The 17353-nt window shown below is 39.8% G+C and overlaps 3 protein-coding genes across 5 annotated transcripts; 1 reads left to right on the top strand and 2 right to left on the bottom strand.

The window, feature by feature from the left end:
* The first annotated feature begins 332 nt into the window (after positions 1-332).
* On the top strand, positions 333-8406 carry LOC137879420 (zinc finger protein Eos-like). Of its 3 annotated transcripts, XM_068720123.1 has the most exons (8): positions 333-413; positions 1554-1611; positions 1702-1806; positions 2055-2309; positions 2535-2702; positions 2797-2946; positions 3252-3383; positions 3984-8406. In XM_068720123.1, exons 2-8 carry the CDS (start codon positions 1572-1574, stop codon positions 4862-4864), a joined length of 1731 nt encoding a protein of 576 aa, XP_068576224.1. In that variant the 5' UTR covers positions 333-413; positions 1554-1571; the 3' UTR covers positions 4865-8406. The 3 variants fall into 3 exon arrangements, with proteins under 3 accessions (XP_068576224.1, XP_068576223.1, XP_068576225.1); XM_068720122.1 differs by lacking the exon at positions 333-413 and having other exon boundaries at positions 586-1611; XM_068720124.1 differs by lacking the exons at positions 333-413; positions 3252-3383 and having other exon boundaries at positions 586-1611.
* A 62-nt stretch (positions 8407-8468) lies between these two features.
* On the bottom strand, positions 8469-10237 carry LOC137879422 (small ribosomal subunit protein eS26). The gene is made up of 4 exons (XM_068720125.1): positions 10145-10237; positions 9103-9280; positions 8865-8995; positions 8469-8559 (listed from the first exon to the last, which is right to left on the bottom strand). The coding sequence occupies exons 1-4, from the start codon at positions 10145-10147 to the stop codon at positions 8524-8526; spliced, it is 348 nt and encodes a 115-aa protein (XP_068576226.1). The 5' UTR covers positions 10148-10237; the 3' UTR covers positions 8469-8523.
* A 2037-nt stretch (positions 10238-12274) lies between these two features.
* Positions 12275-16014, bottom strand: fkbp11 (FKBP prolyl isomerase 11). Its single transcript, XM_068720425.1, has 6 exons — positions 15657-16014; positions 15468-15530; positions 13714-13801; positions 13545-13578; positions 13308-13378; positions 12275-12525 (listed from the first exon to the last, which is right to left on the bottom strand). The coding sequence occupies exons 1-6, from the start codon at positions 15981-15983 to the stop codon at positions 12317-12319; spliced, it is 792 nt and encodes a 263-aa protein (XP_068576526.1). The 5' UTR covers positions 15984-16014; the 3' UTR covers positions 12275-12316.
* Positions 16015-17353: the final 1339 nt, after the last annotated feature.

Raw genomic sequence — 17353 nt, forward strand, 5'->3', positions numbered from 1 at the left:
AACGATGGCTGTTGAGTTTCTCTTGGTGCACTGTACAGACTCTTTATTCACAAGTTTTTAATACGTTTTTAATAAAATGACCCGATGAATGGGCCATTTTATTAAAAACTTGTGAACTGTCACCAGAAACCAATGTTGTCTACTGCAGCTTTAAGAACAGCTGTCTTAATTAAAACACAGCTTAGTCATAATTTATTCTATTGTGTGTATATGTGTAACGTTACGTGTTGAATAAAAGTTCACCAATGTTAGTTTCGATGCAGATTAGTGGTTCATGCAGCGTTAATACCACTCACTGCTTGTGGTTAACCGGAACTTGTTTGGAACTGGGGGTGAACGCTGCCGGGAGATGCTGCCGTCATAAACAGGCATATGAAAATACAGAATAACTGAAACGGCCCTGACAGAGACAGGTAATGCTACAGTAAATGAGAGAACCGGACAACTTCAAAAGCACTTTTTTATATATATATAATTGACTGTCTCTGCTGTGTTGTAACCGTCAGCGTGAGTGCTTCAGGGAGGGCACAAGATAGCTAGCTAGCTAGCAGATAGCTGGTTAGCCATAGCATTAGGGAGGGGGTGGGTGCCATAGCAACCGTTTAGGAAACATTGAGTGGTGGCTAGCTAGCTAGCTAAGACAGTTCAGGCTAACGTTGGTTTGTTGTGCTAGCAGATAAACAAGACGTCGTCGACACTTAAATGTCCAATGTAGCGTCAGGCAGTCAATTGATGTCACAAGTCAGAGTTATTTACTTTGCGCCATTGCCCATGTTAGTGAGCTGTTACTTGGCGCCATGCTTTTTAGTTGACGCTAGCTGTCGAGGATGGCAGGCTGTTTGTGTTGAGTTTAGCTAACTTGGCTAACGTTGATTTCCATCACATGCAGGAAACTAACGTTAGCCATCAAGGCCGACCTGTAAACTTAGGTTACCTCAACGCCACCGTTATGTAAACGTCTAAGTAAACAAGCTTTCTTTTGGACTGATTAGTCTCACGATGAGCCCGACGTTAGATTAGGTTGAACATCAAGTTACTTTATCAATGTTTTCATGGGTCAACCTCATGTTAAAGGTAACCGAGTCAATCAGCTGATCTGTGGCTCGAGCTGGTGCTTACTTAGCTTGTAGTTAACGCCGAAATATGTTCTGGTATGATTAATTTACTCCGCTAACACCAATCTTCAACACATTTATTTTTAGCGTTAGTAGGAAGTGTTACAGTTAAATATGGTTGCAGTTCAGAATGTATGCTAGTTAGCTGACATTCACGCTAGACATGAGTGATTTTTTTCCTTCTTTTTTTGGGTCATTGAAAGTGTTTGATGTCATAACATTTTCCTATTCTTATCGTGAACCCCTCTGAATTATGCATTAAGTAATATCAATTTAACTTGAGGTGCAACAGGGGTTTTCAATTGGACCTCTACCTGTAACTATTGTATGTTTTCCTGTGCTGATGTTTTATTATTTTTGAGTGAATTGGTGCCTGAGTGAATGGGTTAGAGAAATAATTCAGTGAAATCTTAACATCTTACATAACTGTCATTTCAGTATTCAGCTTGAACTAGTATGGATGTTGATGACTGCAATGGCCGGTCTTACATATCAGGTAGGAATTGTTTTTCTATCACAGATATACTAATTAGTTGGCATGTTGTTCAAATGACATCCTGCTCTTTTGTTTACTTTTTGGTTGCAGCTAGTGGAGATTCTTCAATGGAAAGAGAGTTTTCTGGGGCCCTTGGAGGGCCAACAGTGAGCACCCCAAACAGCAAGGAGACCTCCCCTTGTCGCTCCCTCAGTGGTCAGTGAAAGAATAAATGTGAATCCCACAAAACAGACAATGTAATGATTCATAAAATCCAAAAACCTTAATTATTCCTCAAATCATTTCTATTTTAGCTCCTAGTGTATATGTATATTTGTATAATTTATTTATTATTCAGATTTCACTTAATCCATCTAATATCAATTTGAGGCATTCCTACTGTTTATAAATGAAATGTAATCTGATTTAGGGCCTTCTTTATCTTTGCTCCTGTGTGTCTGTAGCCAACTCCATTAAAGTGGAGCTGTACAGTGATGAAGACCCCGGTCGCAGTACTGAAGATGAAAGAGGGGAGCGGGTAGAGGATGGAGGTCCAGACCAGGGATCTGAGGCTGTCGGAGGCTACAGGGAGCTCACTAATCCTGAAACCATGCAAGCTGGAGCCACCAGACTGCCCAATGGAAAGCTCAAGTGTGACATCTGTGGAATGATCTGCATTGGGCCTAATGTTCTCATGGTGCACAAACGCAGCCATACAGGTGACTGATCAGTTGACACAAGAACTGAACAGAATGTTGGTTGTGCAGAGTTGAACCCCGGCCATTAATCAAGACTGAGTCGCAGAAAAAACAGCTGCTCTGATGATGGATAATATTTTTAATGCCTTGAATTTGAGTAAAAGAACAACAACATACTAGGCCAAATGAAGCAGACACTATAGATCAATCAAACAAGTTGGGTTAACAGGTTTGATCTATCCTCAGGTGAGCGACCATTCCAGTGTAATCAGTGTGGCGCCTCCTTCACTCAAAAGGGTAACTTGCTCCGCCACATCAAGCTGCACTCAGGGGAGAAGCCCTTTAAATGTCCCTTTTGCAGCTACGCCTGTCGAAGACGAGATGCGCTCACTGGCCACCTTCGCACTCATGCAGGTGGGACATATTCAAGCCTGATAATTGATTTGTTTTCTTATAATAGTGTAAAATAATGTGACAATACTAATGCCATCTTCCTACTTGTTCCCAGTGTCCTCTCCAACTGTAGGGAAGCCATATAAGTGCAGTTATTGTGGCCGTAGTTACAAGCAGCAGAACACCCTGGAGGAACACCGTGAGCGCTGCCACAGCTATTTACAGAGCCTGGAGTCACATCAGCCCTCCTGTGTACAGAATCCAGGTACAGTTTCATCACATTCACGGAGATGACATGTCAGAAGAACAACATTTTCTCAGATAAGACAGAAACTGAAAAATTATAAAATGGTGTTGTGTATATATCAGTCTCCAAAGGGATTGTAGTGGCATCTAGTGTAGAAATGTAGTCTACCTCCTTAACAAGGTAATGTACACAACCCCTCACTTAGTTTCTCTTCTGTCCAAATGTTGAAAACCAGCATACAACTTAAACATTTGGGATAAATGCTGTCTGGGTAATAGGAAAACCCCCAAAATAACATTACAATTTGTTTGTACTCTGTGCAGGAGAGGAGATGAGAGAGCTAGAGTTTATACCAGACTCTCTACTGCAACCCTCCTCAGACAAGATGGCATTTATCGATCGGCTCGCCAACAGCATCACCAAACGCAAGAGATCCACACCACAAAAATTTGTAGGTGAGCAATTGGTCTCAGTGTGGACAAGTAGAGGAAAGTCAAAGCAGATTTAATTGGTTGAATTGGATACCACATACAATAGTACTGATCTTTTTTGTGCGATATGTGACCTCAGGCTTCTACAGATTTATGTATCCAAGCTGTGATTGGCCGTAGATTCAAACCAAATGTCAAAGGGAATGAGGAACTTTCCTGCTTTGTTTTGAGGTTCATTGATTGCAGTTACACATAGCTGCTGCAGAAGAACGGTGAAAACAAGACAAACTGTATAATTAGACAGTTAACATGTGAACAGTGATAAACCTTATTGTACACAAAAGTACCGTAATTCAATTTCATTGTATTGACTCCAGTCCAGGAGGAACAGGTTTGTCCAGTTGTATAAATACAATACTTCCATTTTGGACGGAAATTAAATGAAAACTAGATTTTAAGTTTGAACTCATTCATCATAACCTCCAATCTAACGTTGGCATCCAGAATGAATCCAAATAACTTTGTTGGCTGTTAATTTACCCGGGCAGTTTGCCTGCCCATGTATTTTCTTTCTCCCCAGACTTCTGTAGTACAGTATCATAAGATTGTGTTTTTTTATTGCAGGACAGAAGCACATACATCTCAACCTTGCAGATGCACCTTATGAGCTCAGCGCTGGTTTGGATAAAGACGGGGAGATGCCCGCAGGTGACCTGGAAACCCCGCACTTCACTGGTCTGGGAGGAGAATACACAGGTGTGGCAGGAAATGGAGGAGGAGAGGTATCGGACACACTGAGGCCTCTACACCTTCCCACCACTCACCCTTCATCTTTATCGGAACTCAGGCCGGTCCACAGCTCCATTCACATCTCTGCCGCTCTAGGCCCGAGGATGGATTGCTCAGGGACTGGAGCTGGGCTGGGAGGTGTCGGGGGGAGGGAGGCAGCAGAGGGTCATGAAGATCTGCCTGCGAGCCAAAGTCACGCACCCTCACCCAGCAACGGCTGCCAGGACTCTACGGATACAGAGAGCATGCCAGACGAGCCTTGCAACAGCACAGCTCTGACTCTGACCCTGCACAGTAACAACGGCCACCACCTTCAACACTCCAATAACCATCATCCGGCACCTCCTCCCGTTGCATACCACAGGAGTCGGAGCAGACACAGTCCCAGCCACGCCAAAGACATGGAGGTGAAGAGAGAAGATGGAGGCCACTCGGCCCTACGGCCCCCTGGCGTTGCGCCAACTCCCATCTCGCCTACAGCGGCCTCCTCCACCTCTAGGGAGTCGCTTCGGGTCGTAGACGGGGAGGGGCGAGCCGTGCGCTCTTTCCGTTGCGAGCACTGTCGTGTGCTTTTCCTGGACCATGTCATGTACACCATCCACATGGGCTGCCACGGCTTTCGCCAGGCTTTTGAGTGTAACATCTGTGGCCACCGCAGCCACGACCGCTATGAATTTTCTTCACACATTGTCCGTGGTGAGCACATCCTTGACTGAGGATGAAGGGGGGGGGGGGGTCAACCTGCTTAACCTAGAGCTATTTATACACTGAGACAAGGACCCGGCTGAGTTTGGTCTGCACACTAAAGAAGACACTGATGACATGAAAGTGATATGAATATTTTAAACTGGTACAGTAAGCATGTAACAGCATTACTGGCAAGCTCATATGTGTGTGTTTTCTAAAATTACGATAGAGGTCCTTGTTATCTTTAATGCACTTTGAACAATGAATCAATTTAAGATGCACTTTTAACTCGATGTGATATAAAATAGATGAAGAGCCAATGCACTTTTTTAATCCGCAGATGTGCCTTGCTCCAAAATTCAGGATTCAAACCTGATGCACAAATTACAGTAGACAAATCTGACTTTTGGCTGTAACCTGAAAACTGTCCTTACTTGTGCACTTTAACAGAGATAACCCATAAAAGACAATAATTTTAAGTTTATAGGCTCACCTACAGTGGAATCTGTATTTGAATGACTTGTTCTAAAAGCACTTATTCAACGAAATGATTCCCCAACAAATGCTGCATTCCAATGTGGGTTGGATTCTGTAATCTATTGCTTTTTATAATGAGAAGTGAAGTGCAGACCAAACTCAAAGACCAGGTCCAAGTCCAACAGATGTGTTTGAGGGGTTGTCCGTGAATTAGAAATGCACTTTTGTTTTTAAAGGGGGTTGGGGTGGATAGATCTGAGTGTGTGATAAAAAGGGAGCACGTGACAAACCCTTTGTTTTATGAAAGTAAATTGAATAAGTGGAAAATGAAGGCCTTTGTGTGAATGCCGTGTATGAAATGTTTGTTTTTCTTTTCTATGACTGCTTTTGTTGCACTGATCCCTGCCAGATTATATTAAACTATTTTATTGAATACTTTAATGACCTGAACATATCTCTTAAAGTGTGAGAAGAACTGATGGAATGTTTTTCTCAAAAAGGAAAGGAATACGAGTATCACTGCCACAACTTCAGAGATTACTGTAGAGTTAAGGGTCTTTACAAGTCAATTCATATTTTCCATTTCATAACTACATCAAACCAACACTAATTGTTTCTTCTTAAATTATTCTGGTGTTCTCTCATTGTATTGTGCCTTTCTTCACCATGATCACACCTTGTTGACCACACTGAAGGACATGACCTTCGTATCATTGTGAGAAATGTTAGAGATCATGAGTTACAAAATAATTAACTTACTTAAGTTGTTTTTTAGGCACAGTCTCTGGCTTCTAGCTTTGCACAATATTGCTATTCTCCTATTCCTCAAAAGTTAAGTTTAATCAATGTGTTGGCAAAGAACTTCTGCTAATTTATCAAAGACTAGATGTGCATGGCGTTGGGCGCATGCTGCTATGACATGAATGAGTGGCGGTTTACTGTCGTCCTCACAGGTTAAATCCCCAAAAAATATATTTTATTTGAATTTACTTAGAACACATTTCAGTCCACAGAGTGAAACAGATGTTTTTTTCCAAATGGGTTTTGTTGGTTGTGGTCTTTAATATATCCTGTTGTGGTACTTTGGTGCAGAAATGAAATGTAAGAACATCTTCGGCTCCTGGTTCTGTCTTTATCCGTTTACATGTTAAAGCTATAGACGTAGTTGTTGTAGAAACTTTGTTTGTATTTGACTTTGAGCACATTACGTTTTACTGTTAAACAGGCAAATTTGTTATCTCTGGGATACAGAATTGGGCACAAAAATCAATACCTAATTTGTATTGATGAACAGGACAGTTGTAGATGATGAAGTTTGGCTCCACTGATGTCCTAAAGGCTATAATCATCAGCTGACTGGAGCCCATTAACATTTGGGACAAGATTTTCCTTGAGTTTATCATTACTGGCAATTGGTAACATCGAGACATGTTGCTTTTCAGAGGAAACCACTGAACCAGCTTTAAATGGATATTTATGGTCAATGGTTCTGTCATAAACTGAACTCAGCCCTGTATGGAGACGCACATTTTGAAGTAGTGGTCTAAATGCGCAGAAGCTCTGAAATGTATTTATTTAGATCACCATGAATGTGGTTCGGTATAATACCAAATAATGGTTCCCCCATGGCTGAACCAAAGGCCCACTAGTTTCTACTGTTGAGCACTTTTCCCTATTACAGTGGCAAAATAAAAAAATAGTTAAACATTTGTACAAACAGTATGAATGAGGAAGATGCAACGTAATATTTTGTCTTTTCATCATCTGTCAGTAAAACCTTGTAATTGTCTTTTTCTCCAGGCGGTATCTCCACATGGTTTTGCAGAAGACAATTCAAAAAGATCAGTTCGGGTTTCCCTTTCAAATTAAATATAACATTTTTTTTTACCTCAATTGATTTGTTTTAAGAATTGATACAAGTTCTAAAGTGGAGCTGCATTTGTTTTGATTGATGGTTAGAAAGCTGACTTTGGTGCACATCACTATTAGATTTAAAAGAGTGTCACTTATAGACGATGCATTGTGTTACCAGCACAACACGCTCTTAAAAAGTTGATTTAATTTTTCTCTTCCAAAGTCACTTCATTTAATGATAAAATGATCTTGCCTTAATATAATGGACTGTTAAATCATGTCGGGACAGAAGATTGAAATTGAGTTTCCTGCAACCTGATCTATAAAACGGACTGTGTGACTTTAAATGATTCAACATTAACAAATCAAACTGTCATGTCTGTGTGCATGAGGAGAAACTGCTTTGACCCATTACATCTTACTTCACTTTGTATATCGTGATGTAGGCCACAGCTTGCATTGATACAATAACCCAGTTGTGAGTATTCTTCTGTTGGTGGGACTTCTTTGTAGACTTTACTATTGTGCCTTTGGCTCGAGGTCTTTTCTGCATTTCGTTTGCTCTCAACAGTTAAAATAGTCACATTTGAAGTGTAAAGCTTAACTCACCAGTTGTTACTGCACATTTAATGCTCCACATTATTATTATTATTATTATACTACAAATATCACAAATCAATGACCTTGGCCAGAACCATGTTCATTTTTACAACCCATTTACTATCAGAAGAACTAAATTATTTTGGTGGTCTGCCAGGAGCCAAAGAACTAGATATGTTTGTTTACCCGACTCCTCAGCTATTTTATTGACAAATCCTCTGCAGAATTTATATTTTTTACTGTTTTTATTCATATGTGCAACACCTAACAATAATGTGCTTCTAAGCCTGATGCATGCGATACCGATGCCGTTTGCTCAAACACCCCAGCCACCATCCCTTTTAGATACAAGGACAACCAAATAAACTCTTCATTTCAATACTATCATTTAGAAAAGAAGTTCTACTTTTGTGGTATTATATGTTCAAATGTTTTTCTTGTTGTACCATTTGTTCCCTTCAACTCTACCATCTTTGTTAACCTTCCCCTCCTGTAAATGGTCCGATATCGCTTTAAATAACTGCAGAGCTTTTTTTAAAATGTATCATAATGTAATTATGCATTAGCATAATTCGATCTTAAACTACTGTAAGTTTTGTACTGTAAGAAATTCTATTCCAAATAAAATGCTTGACAGGCCTGTCTTTCCTAAAACTACACAACCGATGGTTCGTTGAGAACAATGAGCTTCACACAGTCAAGTTTTTGCAAAGACTTGAATTTATTCTTCAGGTGTACAGCATCTTCAAATTCTGCTTTACATGGGCTTAGGAGGGGCTCTTGGTGCACCAGCCTGGGAAAAAAGAAAAAAAAAATTAAATTGACAGACCCATCTCACTGTGGACAATGTGACACAAATCACTGGTGTAACAAATAAAATGGTTGCATTGCATTCAGGTGTGCCAGTTCAGACAATGCTTCCTGACACCTGAAGGAGACAAAACCATCATTAATGTTATTAGTTTCACCTGTGCTTCTTCTGTTATGATTAGTCAAAGACTAGGACTTTGTAGAGCTTCACTAAACAGATCCAACAGTAAACACAGAGTAGAGCTTCACTAAACAGATCCGACAGTAAACAGACTAGAAGGTACTCACAGCAGGCCTGAACCTGGGTGGTGGGGTGCGGTCTTTCCTGGCCTCACAAGAGCGGTTCCTCACCACCTTACTGTGGATGGCACAGCTGACACAGTAGTGCAGCTTCACATAGAGTTTGGGCAGAACATAAGCTGCGGAGGGAAAATAAAGAGAATGGTTTAAATGAGGACAAGCCACCAGGGTGAAGATACCAAAAACAACTTATTAAAAGTCTGACAGGACAAACAAAAGCACTTACAGTCAAAGACACTAGCCTCTGAGATGTCTCTCACGGCCGCCGCCTCCACGATGTTCCTGATGACAAACTTCTTGATAGCCTTGTCCTTGGGCACACAGCGGGCACAGTTGGTGCAGCGGATGGGCTGCACATGGCCACGGCCCTTCTTGGCACGACCGTTATTCCTCCTTTTCTTGGTCTGAGAAACAAACACCATAGTTAGAAAGAAATACAAATTACAGCTAGACGGCTGGGTACTGAACCTGTTTTCTTTGGTACATAAGAAAGTGTACACAGGCGTTTAAGTCATTTAGACACATCTTATGACCGCTTGTGTTTAGACGCCATTTAATAAGTTATTTAATAAAGTTAAACATGTCTCCTGAAGGTACAGTAATGTTTAGATATCTTACAAAGAATGTACCCCACACTAGTTTAATTTAAAAAAATACGCAACCCTAGAAACTACACTTCCAAATCACTTAATGTTGCAGAGTATTACAGTCTCCACAGGCTTTAGAAAAGGAAAAAAGATAAACCCTCTCACTTCAGTAGTTCAATTCAACATGCTAATACAAAACAGCATTTATCAGTTCGGTGGAGTGACTACTGTGTCTTGTACACTTAATACATTAACGCTAGATCATCGGATGCATGTGATGGCTGCGGGGACTCGGGCCGGCTGCCATTTCAACACGTAATACTAAAACCTACATAATTTAAAGCTTTACATTTTATTCAACTGACGGATTAGTGTACATCACGTGAGAAACTAAACTATGTATTGAATCCACACGGCTTCGCTGTTTTTCTCCGCACATTTAACATTACCAGTCGATGGTTCTCAGGAACACATGCACAAAAACGGTTAGCATGCTACCAGCTAGCATTAGGCCCAGACTTGATTTTTAATATACTTGAGTGACATCGAACCATTATCCCCCACATTGTGGTTTAGCTATGTGGTGAAAATAACCCATAAGACCAAAGCAGGTGTGATTATTCAGATAAAACGAGAGGTAATTCTGTTTTTACTACACGACAGCCACCGAAACACACTCACCATGTTGCACGGGAAGCTGGAAAGAGGACCGGAAGAGGTTGCACTGCAAGAAGTAGTACCATCCGCTCCGCCCTCCAAATATTTTGTATCACAAATATAAGCTCGTCGATGTTCTTAATTTTATTAATTATATACAACGTTATGTGTATTCATTATCGGTTCAAACAATAACAAATTACACATGTTTTCTTCAAGGAAATGACACTAATACCATTCTATTCGCGGAGGGATATCAGGGAGGTCAAGGTTTGATACCAGCGTCACCCGAGTGAGCGGAGTTCTATATTATTGCAATCATTGTAATCAGAGAGGCGGTGCAGCCGAGCAGTGTCGTACAGTAATACAAGCCCACCTATGTTCCTCAGCTCTCCGTGTAAACTCGACAGTACTGATAAAAGTTTATTCAAAATAAATATCGTCTGGAAAATCAATTAATTTTAAAAGGAAAGGTGAAGTTCAGTAATCCATTTGTTACTGTAATAAACTTACTGTGTTTTATTGGCCCCATATTTTTTTTTACCGTTAAGTGAAAATGGCAGATGTAATTTTGTTCATCCATGGTTTGCTTACAATAGTAGGAATTGGTGACCAGATATTTACGTGCAGCTGAATTATTGCATATTATGTCAATTTAACATTACAGCTGGCTATTTTCCAAAACAACCTGGGTGGTCTAAGAATGTATTTTTCTTATTGAGGCAGCCATTCATTTCAAATGCATTGTATGAAAATTAATTTGTAGACTTGAGGTAGATAACTTGTTGCTAACTTTGTAGAAATGTAGTCTTAACAGAATAATGCACTACATTTCCTCACAAGAATAACATACCTTTAATGTAACGTTGTCTATCCACTACTGTGGAAACTAATCCAGTTTTAAGATTTAAAGATGGTCATACTAAGGGAATCAAAGGCTGCCTGGAAGGTAGACGATATCACAAATTCAATGGTGTGCCTTAAAAAATATTAACATTAAAAGCTATAGTCCTTTAAATATATTTTGGATTTGACAGCTCTTGTATTAACAAACAGCTACAGTTAGGCTTCAGGTCAAAGAGTGGGGCAGCGCTGTGTAGATGCGGAGTGTCTCTGAGAGGTTCTTGTGTGTGCGGTTTCCTGTATCTTTAACTACAAACTACAAATACTCGATGGCACTACATCAGAAAGTTTAATTTATTTGGAGGATGTAACTTCAAACATCTCTACAAAATGGACAGTAAAGTCCATGAGCACTCATGATGACATCAAAGTATATGTGGAATTTTTAGCCGGAGAGGTTTCATTTAATCAATTTGACTACAGATTTTTATAGACTGCAGACCTTAGACCTCATTCTTTTCTTTGGCTGGACATTTGAGGAGACGCACTGTGTATCCAGACGTGGGTCAAGCTTTAGCACCTGTTGCATCAGGTTCTAAAGGCTCTGTGGAGTTGCAATAAAGCCACGAGAGATCATCAAATTGCTTTAATACAAATACAAAAGGAAAAGCTGCAGATAAGCAGATGTAACATTTTATTCAGTTACTATACAGCTTAATATATTCAGTTAATTTTAAAGTGTGCGCCCATCTTCTCCAAAGAAAGTCTCTTAGCAATACGTCATCTTTTTTGATAATGAGTCATGTTTCTTTATAAGGCTATTACTTGATGGTGCTCTGCCATTTACCTGGAAATAGCAGGTCTGTGCACAGGCTGCTATTTAATACATTCACAATAAAAAAAACACCGACAATGTCAGTGGAGCATTCTGCAGGTTGTGAAAGTGTTCTTGCACTTTAACCCAATATCCTGTAGCTGTTAAGAATTTGATTATGCGGTTCTGTAGTAAAGGCACAACTGTTTCTTAAATTGAACTTGTTACATTGTCATTTTAATTTCTCTGCTTCTATGGGTTGATTTATTTATTTGTAATTGTGGCTCAGGAGGTAGAGCCAGGGTTGACGGTTTGATCCCCAGTTCCTCCTGTCTGCATGTGGAAATGCCGTTTTTGCATGTTGTGTGAATGGTTGAATGAAAGGCATATTGTACTTAAAACCACTGTATTTTCTCAACACATTGATTGAAATTGCAGATGTTAATACACATAATGAAAGCGTGTATTAATATTAAAAAACATGAAAACAACCCAAATACAATTTTAAAAATTTATTTAAATAATTCTGTGCCGTGTCCTTATTTCTTCTTGATCTTCTTATCTTTTGCCTTCTTTTTGCTTGGCTTCTCGGCGTTGGCTTTTTTGTAGAGGTAAAGTCCCACCAAGCCGAGCAGAGTGGGCACCAGAGCCAAACACACAAGGGGGAACACGTCGTTCACCATTTTCTGCCACGACGTCTGCTGTGTCAGAGAAACCACCTCCACCTCAAACTCAAGAGCAGCATCACCTAGAACAAGTTCATGTTCAATGTTTTTGTCACATCAGGTGTTGATCAGAATTCTCCTTAAATTTTTCATCCATCTACATCATGCACATATAATAAATGAGGACATGAAATACAAAATAAAATAGATATCAAATAACATCTACAAAAGAAAAATCAGTTAACTTATATCTAACAGAACGACTGGTGATATTCTACAGTTGTCTTGTTGTCAACAAAAACAATATTTAATTTAACTTCAACTAACAAATATTGTTATATCTTATTCTTTTGTGCCATGTACACATTTAAAACAGCCACACTGGGTGACCCGTTCCTTCATTATGATAAACAGGGGCAATAGTTTATTTTGACTCCCACATACAGCATCTTGGCGTAAATACTCACTAGTGTGTATATTAATACGCAGCTGAAAATATTCCCATACAAATGCACTATTTACTCCAGTTTAAGAAGTGTTCAAAGAAATGTTAAAATGTAAAAAGTGCTAACATTTTTGTGTCATGCTGTTTTAGAAAATTCCGGAAAATTTTCTAAAAAATTAAGGTAAACTCAGACTGTCACCTCGTTTGTTTTGGTCTTTTCATGAGATTTGTTGATAATAAGAAAACTTTAGAACAATAGTAGCCGTAGACTTAAAGTATACTTGTGCTGATGTATGTGATTATAGTTGTGTAGAGTTGTTCAGTACTGATCTTCAGTATGTACAGAATTGGGACTTCCTGCAAACAGACTTCATGGCATTCAACACCAATTAGATTTCTGTATGAGATTTATTTTAGTACCTGGAATCGTAGGAGGGTAACCTTTTTTTCCATATGCAAGGTGAGATGGGATAGTGGCTTTGATTTTTTGCCTGAATGATAGAAAGAGAAATACAAAGCACATTTCTTGAGGAAGTATTTCTTGACAAACACGACAAAACAATAGTTATTGAATTGGTTCATGACTGCATGCAGCTATTGAAAAGATAATCTACTGCTACGCTCTTTCTTCCCAGTGGACCTTTACTTTTCACTTACCCTTCACACACACCAACCAAGCTTTGTTCCAGACCTGATAAGAAAGTCACGCAGAGAAAGTCAATCAGCAAAGCCAGCACATTCCTCAGCCGGTTGAGTTATCTCTCAGATGTAAGCAAATTAAAGTGTCACTGATTGAGCAACACAAAAGGATTTACAGTTAATTTACCGGCAATAACAGTCCTCTTCCCCAGCTCGACCACAAGAGGATCCAGGGATAGTGATGAGTCAATCACCTTTCCATCCATCAGTTTACCCTGGTCAGTGAAACATATAATGTGAGGCATGAGATGGTGACATAAAAGGAAGATACTAAGAGAGATTTCATTGTTTGATTTGCTGAAATGTTTTTATACTTGAGCCATTTTGATGGATTTGACTCAACATGTAAATAATACTTTACAAATGATGGACAACCTAGCATTTTTGATAAATAAATAATACACTCATAGTGCATATCCAAGGAATAGTTAGACATTTTGGTACATTTGTTTTCTTGTCAAAAGTTAGGAAAAAACATTGTTACCATACTGCATTCAGTCTGTATAAAGCTACCGTCTGCAGCAGGTTAGCTTAGCTTAGCACTGGAAACAGCTCCCCTGGCTCTGTCTAAAATTTAACATAATCCACCTGCCAGAACTCTACCGATTTTTAAGCTTAAAACGAGATGTAATGTATCAATTAGTGAGAGTTGCAAAACCAAGCGTTTCCCTGTTTCCAGTCTTTGTGCTAAGCTAAGCAGTTTATAGCTGTTGTTTTATAATCAAACCTTTCAGTTATCTGATTATGTCTGTAAGACAATCTTTCATTCAGCATAGTTTCCCTCTCCTGTGTTATTAAATCACTAAATCAGAAATTAAAGTTAATTATCAATCAGAAAGCATTCTCAGCCTAATTGGGCTATTCATTTATGCTATATTTGTGGCATGTGCATTGGAGGTCAATCAGTTATCCAATATGTTAAAAAAAAACGGTTTAGGTCAATTCTCATAAAATAAGAAGTCACATATTACCAGTTCACTTATTTACTACGTTTGATTCTAGGATATATTCAAGTTGAGATTTGATGTTGTTTTATTATGTTGTGTTATAATAGTGATATTGTAATTGTATTATTAATGTATGTATTGTACAATGTGTAAACATCTATTCTAATAGCCTATATATATTTAATATGTATTTGTTTTCAATGTAAAAACTATTTGAATAAACAATGATCAAAACCTATGGCATATTGGCACTATGTATGTTCATTTGTTCCTACTGTATGCTGTGTATCAGCCCAGTATGTTCCTCTCATGTACTGCCATTATATTTGAGACACAGAACATCGTTTTTTTCTTTTTTTAGTCTTCTGTAAATATCCCATTTGAAACCCTGTAGTTTAACAACACATTGGCTTGCAGCTGTTATATATACATTAACTGACATTAAACATTTTGTTGCTGTACCATGCAGTTTCAATTAATATAAAACTGTGAGTTTTTAGATTGAGGATCAACATGCATGTGGACTGAAAACCACGCGCCTCCAGTGGGCTACTGTGCATGCATGGATGAAGTGGTTTTGGTTTATTGCTGACGTGTTGCACCGCCCCATCCCTCCATAGTGAAATCAGAGGCGAGATAAAGCCCACGAGACAGAGCCAAATAACTCACCCTGAAGGACAATAAACCACAATCTATCATATATTCAACCAGAAAGACATTTCTAACAGCTGCTGACCGCAGATATGTGTGTTGTTCACATATGCACAAACATAGCGGTACGAGTCCACATGGGTCATGCAGACGGTGCCACATAGACAACAACTGCTTTCGTCAGCAGCTGGGCCGGTTTTCCTACACATTATTATCAAATGTAGCCTGCACGCAGCGGACTGGATTGTTTGATTGGTTTCAACGATATGCGTCTCTGACTTACCGTGTAGTGGATTCGCAGCGTGTCTCCCATCGTGGAAAGTACAGAGCAAGTTTCGGGTTTCACCTTGGGTGAGAAGAGTTAACTGTTAATACCGCTGTATTTATTTGGTCATGGGTGTCATTGTGTTGAGAGCCGCCGTGTTGCTGCAGTAGGCCTGTGACTGTGTAACAACATATGCGTCTCACTCACCAGGGTCTCCACCTGCAGCTCCTCGGCTTCACCGTCCTCTCCCCGCGCGAGTCCACAGGTGAAAGCCGCGAGCAGCAGCAGCAGGAAAACGCTGCTCTTCATTGTAAACTTCTGGAAAACAGCTGCCGTCCAACAACTTCCGTGTAGGCTTCTTCGACACACAGGAGAGAGCTGCGCGCTAGCCTCCGTGTCCAAAAATGGCTCAGCGCCTAGTAATGCTGATGTGTTATAACGGAGTAGCGATAAGGACTCACGGCCCGTGGACGTTGTCCCAACACCTGGGTCTCCCTGTAGAGCCCGCCTCAAAGCATTCCGCCAGCATCCCATCAGGCTGCCGGGGGTGAGAAGCGGAAGCGCTAAGGGGGGCGCTGCTGCTCCATGCGGGAGACAGTGAGGAGCACACATCCATAGTTAAAGCCTGCTGTACAGGCGCCACGTCGCTGCTGGTCCCTCAGCAGCCCTCTGGACCTGACTGCAGACATGTGAAGCTGATTATGTTAAATAAAGTGATGCAAATATTTACTAAAGCCCATGAGAACTACAATTTCAACATTCAGGGCTAAATATAAGTTTGGGTGAAAACACATTATTATTTACTACTTAAGAATTTAACATTGATATATTAATATGTTTGTGGGTGTGCTTTGATCAGCTTTGATTGAAATTGGTCATGGCAGCAAAAGCAAACAGCCCCACAACTTTCAAATGTTGCTAAACTCTGATTGGTGCATAGCAGTACATTACATCATCTTTACCCAAAATGAGCTGACTTCAAACCCTTAAGAAAAGCAAGACCAGAATAATAAATTAACAACCAGAGCTGTTCAGTTTTTATAGGACCACATTGAGACATTTTCAGGGCCTTTAAAATCATGTAACTGCTTGAAAACAAACAAACATTGTGTTGTACAAGGTCAATTGACGCATATTCAACTATATGATTCTTATAGATCTGTTATATTGTAAGAAAATGAGATGTTCTCAAAACTGCCAGAAATATTGAGATAGATTTTCTTCACCTATGAGTCACTTTCATCACTTATTTTTAGTTTCAGTGTAATGTACGATCCTGTCAGGCAGAAACCCTCAGTGGCTTGTTAACAGGGTCATGAAATGCCAGAGAGTCACGTGCCAAAGAGATAGACTGGGTTACCCAAAATCTGTTGCATTAAAGAAGGGATGGCATGTTTGGCCGCAGACTCTGCTCATTTCCCCTTGTAATTTGTGTTGCTGTCATCCATACATTTATTTCACTTCCCCTTGCTTTTATTTGCAACAATGACCTGCAAAAACTACAACCAACTGTCTCAAGTCCTCGGTTTGCCAGAAAGAGATTGTGGAAGTATCACCGGACCAGATTGCAGTATTTGTGCCACATGCTCATGCATTAGGAAAAGGCTAGTTTTCATGCAGAGAAGTTAGTTTGGTAATAAACTCTGTTAGATGGTGCTAACTAAAACAAGCTGAGGCTGCTCAGTGATAAATGTGGTGTGATGCCATGCTGCTTGCAGGCTCAAGCACTGTGCTGCTTATTCATGTCTGACTACCGAACCCTGGTGAGCAACTTTGTATGTCAATATTATGCCAAAAAGCATTGTAAATGTGCAGTCAATATAACTTAAATGGCTGAAAGTACAGGAAATTACAGATTTCCTGTAAATCAGTATGATCAACAACATCAAAACCTTGTCACAGTT

The sequence above is a fragment of the Cebidichthys violaceus genome, unplaced genomic scaffold, assembly GCF_023349555.1.
Source record: "Cebidichthys violaceus isolate CVI_PGR_0920_01 unplaced genomic scaffold, fCebVio1.0.p SCAF_25, whole genome shotgun sequence".
Taxonomy (NCBI): domain Eukaryota; kingdom Metazoa; phylum Chordata; class Actinopteri; order Perciformes; family Stichaeidae; genus Cebidichthys; species Cebidichthys violaceus.